General features: G+C 48.9%; 1 protein-coding gene across 1 annotated transcript in view; it reads right to left on the bottom strand.

Moving 5' to 3' along the window:
- Positions 1-1,354: 1,354 nt before the first annotated feature.
- The window catches only part of B4GALNT1 (beta-1,4-N-acetyl-galactosaminyl transferase 1), a 77,610-nt gene continuing 67,711 nt past the window's right edge, over positions 1,355-11,253 (bottom strand). The window contains exons 8-14 of the mRNA XM_015423486.1: positions 10,968-11,001; positions 9,491-9,497; positions 9,011-9,118; positions 6,251-6,438; positions 4,694-4,834; positions 2,434-2,671; positions 1,355-2,151 (exon numbers count right to left, since the gene is read on the bottom strand). Coding sequence (XP_015278972.1) covers positions 1,937-2,151; positions 2,434-2,671; positions 4,694-4,834; positions 6,251-6,438; positions 9,011-9,118; positions 9,491-9,497; positions 10,968-11,001 — 931 coding nt within the window. The 3' untranslated portion in view covers positions 1,355-1,936. The remainder of the gene's footprint in view (positions 2,152-2,433; positions 2,672-4,693; positions 4,835-6,250; positions 6,439-9,010; positions 9,119-9,490; positions 9,498-10,967; positions 11,002-11,253) is intronic.

Genomic DNA, 11,253 nt, shown 5'->3' with positions numbered 1-11,253 from the left:
ACAACATTCCCCCTTGGGTTTAAGGAATGATTAGCTCTGGATCTGCTGGCATGCCCCACATAGGCTGACTCTGTGAACATAGGCAGATCAGGAGGGGGAGGGCAGGAAGGGTAGCATCAGCACTTAGTTCTCTTGTGGCCCTTTCTTACACAACCACTTTGGGGTCTGGAAGCTGTCTTTCTCCAGGCCAGTTTGGCTGGGGATCCTGGAAGGGGTTTTTTTTGTCATCTTCTGGGCATGGAACAGGGGTCACTGGGTGTGTGTGTGTGGGGGGGAGTATTTGTGAATTTCCTGCATTGTGCAGGGGGCTGGACTAGATGACCCCGGAGGCCCCTTTCGACTCTATGATTCTATGAAAGGCTGAAAGACCTTCAGTTCATGAAGGTGGCCATAGCACGGCAAGTATGCTTGGGTTCTGCTCCTAATTCTCATTCCCAGCCAAAGTTCAGCGTGAATGGCACCTCCGCACTCCCATCCCTTAAAATGCAAGGGCGTCTGCAGAAATAACTTGGGGGAGAGGGCAAGGTTTCTTCATTGCAACTGCAGATTCAGTACACTTAGGATTCCAGGGGGGCAAGTGCTCCCGCTGCCTCCCCACGACAGACACACATCAGGATATGTGAAGGGTGGGGAAATATAAGAAGGTCACCTGATTGGCTGCAGCTCCTACTGTGACCCCCCTCGCCACTAGACCGGCCCCCATGCATTGTGGGAAGAGCAGCTATGCAGAGCCTTGCAAGGCTGGGAACAGGAAGGGGAAACGAGGGAAGCGGGGGGGGGGAGGGCTTGGCAAATGGGTTTGGTTTAAATTAAAAACAGGACTGTCCTTAGCAGACCGGCTGTCTGCTTCAGCATATAAAAAAGTCCCACCTCATTAGAAAAGAAACATAGTCGCTCCCCGTCCCTCCTGCAACTCTTGAGTCTGCATCTTTTGAACGTACAGTACACTGTTGTTGTTGCAGCAAAGGGCGAACCTTAAATGTCTGGAACCTGGAGTGCGTTTGGTTTGCTCTGCCCGAGTCTATGAACGTTCATGCCTCCATTTGCGTTGCTGTGGTTGCCGCAGGAGAGGGCAAACCTGAATCGTCTTCAACCTGGAGTGTCCGTGTCCACTCGTGCCCCTCTTGACGTTCACTTTGCGGCAGGCTTGCTCCCTCCCCCCCCCAGGCTCCCCCCCTCCCGGTCTCTGTGGTCTTTGGCACTTCAAAGAAAAATAAATAAAAGAAAATAAAAATCTCCCCGGGTGACGACCCGCTTGGCAGGAGTTCAGAAGGAGGGAGCACAGATGCAAGACTTGTTGGCACAAAAAGTTGTGGCACGGCAGAACGCCCCCAGAGTTCAAGTATGATCCCCCCCCCCAATAATATTCCCTCTTGATTAGATGAAACAGGCGGTTCGGATATCTGGGGTTGGAGGCTATTTAGTGTGTGTGTGTGTGTGTGCGTGCACATTGTGAGGGGAGGGGGGACAGGCAGAAGGAAGCTCACAGATTATTAGAGAAGTAGGTTATTCCCAATCAGGAAAGGAGAAGTGGGGAAAAAGAACCTCCCAGGCAGTTTACCAGCATCATTCCCAGTTTACGGTTCTCCATTTCAGGCAACAAGATCTATAAATGCAAGAGAAGGCAGCACATAATCGCTTCAGTGCCAGGCTCGGGACAGTGTAGCCGCACCTTTGTGCTAAAAAAGGATTTTGTTTTTTTTTAAATAAAGGTACGGTAGGGAAGGGATCGGCCGCCCATTTTCCAAATCCCAAGGCCTGAGGATGCTGAGGCCTCCCTGAGTTCGGGGTGGGGGGAGTGTTGGCTAGTTGACGGGCAAGACCGTTGGCCCAAGGGCTGTTGCCGGAGCGGGCCGCCTGAGATCAGCAGGCCTGGATGCCTGAGGACGTGGCTGGCTCTCGTGGGTGAGTTTCTTGACACCCTGCCGACCGTGGACTAGTTGCCCGACATGCACTTGAACCGGTTCTTGAAGTAGAAGAGGCTGTGCTTCGTGATTATGCTGTTGTCGCTCGAGTTGGGGTAGCGGAATTTGGCGTACTGCTTCTCTGTGTCCGTCTTGAGCCAGGGGATCTTGATCTTGGAGGCGTGGTCCACCACCACGTTGGAACAGGAGCCCACGTGCAGCATGCCCAAGCCATCGATGAAGAACTCTGGACACACACACACACACACACATATATAAATATTGAGGAGGAGGAGAAAAGAGGATTACCGACAGAGCCAAACTAAGCAGATGGCACCGGAGGGGTCCGTTTTTACAACTCTGCGCAACATTGCTATGAAGCCTGGACCCGCTGCTCGGATCCAAAGCTCTGGGAAAGTCTTTTAACCAGCTTGTAGCATAGAGCATCCCCCCCCCCCAAATGATGCTGAAGTTGAGGTACATGCATCTCCACTCTCTACATACAGATCACCCCCGCTGCACCACTCACCGAGGTGGCCGACGCGGCTGAGACGGGGGTCGAAGCCGACCTGCAGCACCTTGTCTGTTCGGGCCAGGAAAAAGTTGACCACTCCGTCGGTGACCACGCAGCTCGGGAAGCCCTCAATGATGTGGTGGTAGCCCTGCCGAATTCGCAGGCAATCCCCGTCTTCGTTCCCGGGCTGCACGCTGATCTGTTGCCGGTATGTGGTGGAGTAGCCGGTGATCTCTCGCACGGCTCCGCCCACCTGCCAAACACAGAGACGACTTTGGGGAAGGGTGAGTGGAGAGCTGGGAGGAGAACGGAGCTGGGGGTGCTCACACCAGGGAAGCTGATCTTTAGCGCCTGATCCGGTTCAGAGAGAAAGTTGTCAATCTCAAGGTGGGACTTGGAGATCTCCTGGAATTATGGCTGATCTCCAAACGACAGGGATCGGTTTCTCTGGAGGAAACGGCTGCTTTGGAAGGCAGAGTCTATGGCATTACACCCTACTGAGATCCCTCCTCTCCAAACTCTGTCCTCCCTCAGGCCGTACTCCCAAATCTCCAGGAATTTCCCAACCTGGAGTGGGCAACCCTATTTGGAGATGTGGATGAGGCCTGGATGAGGAAGCAAGGCTGAAACAAATCTGGATTCCAAAGTAAGGTCTAGCCCAGACACACTATGAAGGCACTGCAAGGGACAGTTTCTGGTGGCATATGGATGTATGGGGGTTGGATCCCACCAACCAGTTCTGCTGCTGACCGAGGGGGAATCGGGTATTTTTGGCAGTGCCTCCCACCCTTGGCAGATTTCTGATTCCACTTTGTGCTATTTCAGGGGGGGGGTTGCCCATCCCCAAGGAGAAGTATTTCAAAGGGGGAGAGGAGGAAGTGGAGAAGTCCCCTCCAGTTGGGTGGAGATTTTCTGCAGGAGCCATGATTTACGTAAGAAGAGATCAGATCAAAGGTTTGGGCCAGCCTCCTGTTTCAAACAGCAGATTCCCTTCTCGTGGGTTTCCCAGAAGCATGAAGGGGAGGACCTTCTCTTGATGTACGCTCCAGCTTCCAGTGCTTGGATTTGGGATTGTGGGATACAGAACCATTCAGATCCAGTTCCTTATGTGGGGTGACACCCGCTCTTCTGAACTGAATATGCACCTTGAACAATGTAGCCAAGGAAGCAGGAACTAGGGGTATTTTTCTGATCTGGATATACCGGAGCTGAAAAATACTAGTATTTGAATCATTTCTTTTCAAGTTTCTGATACTTTTCAGCTCCATTATTCACTATGGGGAATCTCTCCAGGGGGCTGGGGGTGGTTAAGGTACTGGGCACTGAAACTGCAGGGGAGCTGCTGGTTCCTGTCCTTTACATAACCACAAATTTCAAGTCAACTGGACCAAGGGTCCCAATTCTATGGGCCCCTGAACAAGGTGCCCAATTGTCTTCCATTGTTTCCTATAGGGGGGCACCAAAAATGTAAACCCCAGAATCTCCCCCTCCCCCCAATAGGAACGCAATCACAAGCTATGGCTAAGCTCAAGAAATGAAAATCCCAAGAGTCTGTGACTATGTAAAATCTGAGAATCTGCAACTAAATAAAATGCAAGAATCTTAACCTATATAAAACACAAGCATCTCACTGTAAAATGCAAAAATCCACCCAAAAAAACCCATGAACCCAACACAAACTAACACCAGCAGAGAAGGCACTTTTGAAAAACAGCAAAAACACTTGAAACTGACAGGATCTTCCCTAAAGCAGCCTGGCAAGCCCATACGAAGCCTCAGTAGACAAAGAAAGAGGGGGAGACAGTCCTGGGAGCCTGCCCCAAATATTCCTAGTTAATCCCCAATATTTCCCAAAAAAATTCAGGACCCATTTTCAGTATTCTGAAAAGTCCTGGATATATTTGGGAGACCAGAAGATATTTTAAAAATACTGATAAGGTATTATTTGGAGATATATTTGGCTTGGTTATATCCAAGCATACATCCCTAGCAGGAACCAGCTCTACCTAATTTGGATCTAAGGAATTTTGTCCCTGGCTCCCTGCACTTTCCTTTGGTTTGAAGTTCAGCATATATTAAATGCCCTGATTCCCCTCAGCTGCCCTGGCTGTCTCCAGAGGTTTTCCCACTTAAGGAACGATTACTGGGATCACCCTCCACCCACTTCCTGATGCAGAATTTTACTGCCATTTTGGCCACCAAAAGAGTTCAGATGGAGAGATGTCTGTCTTGATAGATAGAACATTCAGGGGGGGAAAGCGGAATAGGGTCTCACTAGGTCCAGGGTAGTCTTCTCGAGGACATCGACCAGCATTTCCACTTTGGTGCGGATCGTGAAGACGAAGTCATCGTCCACCCACAGAACGTATTTGGTGGTCACCTGGGAGATGGCGAGATTCCTGCCAGCAAACCAGCCCTAGGAAGGAGCGAGGGAGGGGGTCATGTAAACACCAGTCACAGGAACAGCCAATGTCAACCCTCTTGTACAGCTATTGAGAATTGTTACTTGCCTGACTTGTTTTTTCTGCCACGCACCATACATTGCCAGCTTTATAATTTAATATCCTCAGGGGATATTGTTCGTCCTCTCTGGTCCCCTCCACCATGTGCCCATAAATCCAGGTATTTCATGTCATGCCCTCACTGACACCTTAGTTCCTGGTCAGCAATTCCTGTTGGTCTCTTTGTTGACAACTGGGGGGGGGGGAGGAAGTCACACTAAGGGGCCCCGATTTGACCCATGAGCCTCCACTCACTGACCACTAATCTAGATTACCATATTACTTCTGATCTAGATGCTGTATCAACAGGGGAGGTTCCTCATCCAGTCAATAGTTGCAACTCATCTGTTCGTCCTTCAGCCTTGTACTCCAGATTAAATTTATCTACATCTATTAAACTATCCCTCCAGGGGTTCTGTGCTCACAATGAATCATGTGGATCAGAATCGCTCAAACGCGTGAATAAAATGGGGCGGAGGGTGTTGGACTCCATTCATTCATTCCAACTGTGAGCACATTTAAAGTTTGTTGAGAGGTAACTCATCCATGTTTCATGATGGGCTATCGACACTCTCCTGCTAGGATGCCCACTCGTTGCTTGCTAGTTTTTATTCTGCTGAACTTCCAAGTTGCTCATAGCAGCATATGAGTGTAGCACGTTGTGTTTTTGTTGGATCAAGGAAATAAGCTATCTTCCAACACAAGAGGAGCATGTGTTTATAAATGGAACCACTGATATATTTTGCTCCCCCTCCACCTTACCCCATTTCAGAAGCCCAACCCCCAAGAACATCTCCCTGTCTGAACCTCTTGGATGATTTGGCCCATGGAGTCCTGCAGAACACTTGGGAATGCAGCCTGAGGCTGTAGGGTTGCCAATCTCCAGCTGAGGTCAGGAGTAGGGTGTGCGCTCAGTATATACAAGCTGAAAAAACACCCAGAAAATACAGTCCCCATAGGGTATAATGGAGTCGAATATTCAGGTTTCCCGAATATTTACCCAAATCCCAATACAAAACTGATATTGGTATTCGAGAATATTCAGGAATACTGATATTTTTGGGTCCCAATAGACCCAAATTGGGGGGGTGGGGGTGTACACCCCTGGTCTGGAGTTCTCCCAGAATTACGACTGATCTCCAGACCACACAGATTAACTCCCCTGGAGAAAATGGCAGCTTCTGAGGGTAGATTCTATGGCATCCCATCCTTAATGAACTCTCTCCCCAAAATTTGCCCTTCCCAGGCTCTGCCGCCCCCACCCCCCAAGTCCAGGAGTTTTCCTACCTGGAGTTGGCAACCCTACTCCTTTCCCACAGCCCTTCCCACACCTTGCCAAAGGGCATGAAGTACTGTTCGATATGTGGCCCCTCCACACGTTCGGGGGTCTGGCTGTCATCGGCGATGATGATGGTCACCATGGGGTAAAACTTGCGGATGCTGTCGATCAACGTTCGGAGCTTGTCGTAGCGCAAGAAGGTCTTGGTGGCAATGGTGACCAGGGCACTGATGTTGTATTCTGCTATGGAGAGACCATCATGAGAGCGGCTGGGATGGGTGCGGAGGAAGGACGGCTCAGCAAGGCTGGGTCCTTCACGGTGGGCTCAGGCGGAGCAGGGACAGCATGAACTTGCTACAGCATGCGCCACAAATCATAACTGCCCCCACTGGACATACTATGTGCTGCTTGTGTTTCTGCTTCTGGGATTCCCTTGGTCAAACTGGAAAAACCAAGGGGCACGGGTTGCTCTAGGACAGGGGTGTCAAACATATGGCCCGTGGGCCGGAACTGGCCCACAGGGCTCCTATCTGGCCCACGCATCATTAGCTTTATTGCCAGATGACAGAGGCTGCGCATTCTGTCCCTGAATACTGTCCCAGTGGTAATGTGTAACAGGCAGTGGAAGTGGGAGGGTGGGCATCAGGGAGATACTGTAAATAAACACTGTACGAGTGTTAAGCATGTTTGTATTTTGGGTAAAAAATAATATCGTTCATTGGGTTATAAAGTTTTTATCTCCGATGCCTGGCATTACATTTTATGGCACACGGGGCCCGGCCCAACAAAGTAACATTTATGTCAGATCCGGCCCTCATAACAAATGAGTTTGAGGTACATCAGAATAGGGTTGCCCGGGTTCTACTGATGTAATACCACATTCTGCATTGTTTAGCATATCAAGTTTAATTATCAAGCTTTCTTCAGACGCGAGTTTTATTTCAAACGTCTTCACTCCCTAGTCCATTGAAACTCCCTGTTAGATCTATTGTTCTGTTGAGTGCATTGATTTACATTGTGTATTCTGCTTTGAGTCTCAATGAAAAAGGCAAAGGTAAATAATTTTTTTAAAAAGTGAGAGATAACTGGCATTTGCCTAGAGTGTAATGTTCAAACTAGCCACTAGAGTGGGCTACGGACCTTGAAAAAGCACACGCACCCTTCTTACGTTGGGAATTAGTTGCTTACAAGGGGGGACCCGCGATACTAACCGCACCATATCTCTCTAACATCACATGAAAAGTACAGATGGGCTTTTTCTAGAGCACGTTTTGATGCCTTCCCTTCTAATTTACTGCAAGGAAGGTATCTCTGTTGGCCTATCTATCAAAGATGTTGTCTGTGCTCAGATAAAGAAATAGAAACAATTATTCACATTCTTTTCCACTGTAAACTCTATTCTGGAGAGAGATATCAGTTAATGTTCCCTTTACTCTCCCAATTTAAACCCTTAGACAGTTATTTAAAATTTGCAGATACTGTGCTGCTGAAATATTTGTTGGAAGACACCAAGAAGTCGGTAACACTGGTAGTAGCAAAATATTGTTTTTTCGGCCGCCCGGCCGCCCGCTGGCTCCCAGAAGGCGGCGGCGGCGGCAAGGCCGGTCCTTCCCCTCCCTGCCTGCCTCCCTGCCTGCCTGCCTGCCGCCGCCGCCACGCAAGCTCGGTAGGTCGCAGAGCGTCTCCTGTCCACGCGCAGGAGACGCTCTTGCACTTTCGGGGGGATTTAAACATCCCCCCGAAATTTTTTTTAACTTTTTTATTTTTGTGCACATGTGGGCACTGCCCCACATGTGCACAAACCTCCCCCTGCCCCCCAAGTGCCCCCAAAGTGCAGATATAGCGATCCGCACGGAGGGGGCAACTTGGCTATTAGATATAGTGATATTCACAATGCCATACGATACATTTTTTTTGCTTATATTGCAGGGGAAAAAGGTGCTTCCAGTAGTCGCTAAAGGTCTATCTTTACGACCTCCATCTGAACCTTAATTTGAGCTCTGGCTTTTTTTTTAAGCAAGAGCTCAGGCTTAGAACAAGTGGAGCCATAATGATATTTAGGAACATGGCAAACTAAAGCAGGAGTCTAGTGGTACCTTGAAGACAAACAAAATTCATTCCAGCAAAAGGTTTCGTGAGTACCAAACTCACTTCGTCAAAGGCATGGATTTTATCCTTGATGTATTTGAGAAAGTAAGCTCCCACTCACAACAGCTTATGATGTAACCATTTTTAAAATATATGTATCTGCTACAGCTGGACACTCCTAAGCTTTTGACAAAGTGAGCTCTCTGACTCACAAAAGCTGACGCTAGAAGGAATGCAGTTAAGTCTTTAAGGATTCCTGTTTTATTTTGCAGCTGCAGAATAAGGCCCAAATTAGATCTATGACTATCATGGGGACTCACAGTTGGATGGCAGCTGTAAATTCCCCGTGGGCTCCGTAGGGGCCCAATTTGTATTGGTACCACCACATGAGAGGACAGGAAGGGCTTCAGCCTTCCCCTCCGGCCATTTTCCTGAACTGAAATGTCCTGAGGGGGGTGGTATTCACCTTACAAGGGGGCTACATGTGCAATATTCAGTCTGGCTCTAAGGCCCTGTGATGGTCACGTTAAAATGTCACATCTAGTTCAGATCTAACACAGCTTCCTGCCTAGAATTGTCTTTTAAGGATATGGGAAAGCCAAGCCCACGGCAAGTGCTCTTGACTTCACGCCTTCCAAGGCTGAGAGCTCCAGCTCTGCAGATGGGCTCCAAAGCGCTCTTTCCCCACTAAGAGCCCCGCAGGGCTTTTGCCCACCGCACTCACCTCCACTGGCTCCCCCTCTGGAGGATCCTGGGTTGTAGAGCCTGGGGGTGGGGGTGTGGCGGATGCGAATGATGAAAGTTGCCTGGTGCCCATCGGTAGAAAACTGCACTGGAAAACAGAGGAAGAGGAAGAACGCCAGTCTAGGGCTGCATTTGTTTGAACAGTGATTGATCCCGGTGAGCAATTCACACATTATGGAGCACACCGCTTGGGTCTGGGGTCATCACCCTGTATCCCACGCAACAGGCACACCTAAGTTACAGGTTCTCCTCCGTTTCCGTGCTTGCAATGCCCAATTCAGATCAGGACCACCATGCCCAGGGAGTTGGAATTTCAGTCTCTCCCACCCTTGTAGTCGTTTCCCAACCTAATTCAGTCCTATTAGGGTGCTATTATGGGAAAGCCACTTATTCCATGAGATACATGTGGGTTTTCCCAACAGGTGCCCCAGGAAGCCTGAGCCCCCTTCTCCATGTGCACCATGATCCTAATCTGATTCAGGCTCTGCATATGGGGAATACGAGAATATACCTCCCCACAGTGGTTCCTGTCTGTTTGCCCCTTGTTTCAGGTTCTTTGTTATACTTCCCCGCAGTGGATCTCGGCTTTAATTGAGCCACCATCTGATCCTGTAAATATTGGCCCATTCTACATCTAGCATTCGGTCCGTCGTCCTACCAAACCCACACTGGAACAGAAAAAGATGTGGCTCAAAACCACATTAAAATACCCCGGGCCAACGCTGTACGGACTGCAGAGTCACCCCTGAATGGCCATAAAACTTTGGCCATAAATCTATGCAGACATCACCAAAAGAACAAACGAAGTGAAAGCAGCATGCAGTCTGGACACTGCCATAAAATCCGACAATCGATCAACGTGAAAGTGGCATGCAATGCAGAGGGGAGTTTCTGTTCCAACGTGAGTGTGGTAAAACAGCGGAGTGAATGCTAGATGCAGAATGGGCCACTGACTCAGAAGTAACTCACACATGGAGTTCAATGGGACTTGTTCCGAAGTAACTGTGCAAAGGAATGCACACTCTATACTAATGGGTGGCAGATGCCACACGGCTTCTGGGTTTAATATTTTTTTCTGCGAGGGTTGAATTCTTTCGCCACCAACAGATTGCTCAGCCTGAATTCCAGCAAAGTCAGCAATTAGTCTGCTTAGAAGAAGCCACCCACACAGATCCTCCATCAGGAGGTTTCCCCCCCAAAAAACTCTCAGCTTGGAAGAACTCACGCGCCCTCTGCTGTGCCCTCTGACAATTCCTTTTTCCTTTGAATGGCCTGGCTGATGTGTCCCTTCCCCCCCCCCCATACACCCATCTTTTTAGAACACAGTTAGAGTCCGGTGGCACCTTTAAGAGCAACAAAGTTTTATTGCTTGTCTTAAAGGTGCCACTGGACTTTAAATTTTGTTCTACCGCTTCAGACCAGCAGGGCTGCCCACCTGGACCCAATCCGTTGCAATGCCATCATGCAGAACTGAGCATTGCAGCATTAAATAAAGTTAAAAGTAAAATGAATTCGAGTAGGGGCCCCCCCCCCACTTAACTCCAGCTCCCAAATACCTAGTTAAAGCTGGTGGTTTTGGACTGTACAAAGTGATTAGCGTACATTCTTCTTCATCCTTACAGCACACCGGTAAGAGAGGCAAATATTATCACTGTCTGGTGGCAAAGAGGGGCTCAGGGCAAGGCTGAAGTTGCAAGAATGGTGACTTCCCTAGTGCCACCAAAGTGGCCAAGGCAAAACCTGAGCTTGGGACTTGCCTACATACAACTTTTAGCCACCAGGTGACAGTAGCTCTATAATACTTTATGCTATGCTGTACTATACCACAAACGCTTTGCAGGGAGTGTCCTGAAAAACAAGAGCTCTAAGGGTTCGCTTATATTCTCAGAGTGGTTCCTGAATGTTTCAGCCTTATTGTAATTCCCTATTTTTCCTACACTGGTTCCTGATTGTTCGTGCCTTGTTATAATTCTCGGTGGTGGTTCCTGATTGTTTGCCCCTGTTCCGTGTGCCTTGATGTACCTCCCCACAGTGGTTCCTAATTGTTTGTCCCTTGTTTCTAGTGCTTTGTTATAAGTCCCCACAGTGCTTCCCGATTTTTTGTCCCTTGTTTCTAGTGCTTTGTTATAACTCCTTGATGCTCTATGCAGTGAGGACTTCTCCTTTGCAATGTCTAGTTTTTCGCACTGCAGAACCAATGCCATATATCTGCCACCCTAATAA

This window comes from Gekko japonicus, unplaced genomic scaffold (genome assembly GCF_001447785.1).
Source record: "Gekko japonicus isolate JY-2015 unplaced genomic scaffold, Gekko_japonicus_V1.1 scaffold1573, whole genome shotgun sequence".
NCBI lineage: Eukaryota > Metazoa > Chordata > Lepidosauria > Squamata > Gekkonidae > Gekko > Gekko japonicus.
The sequence above is the reverse complement of the archived record's forward strand: the minus strand, read 5'-3'. Positions and strand labels throughout refer to the sequence as shown.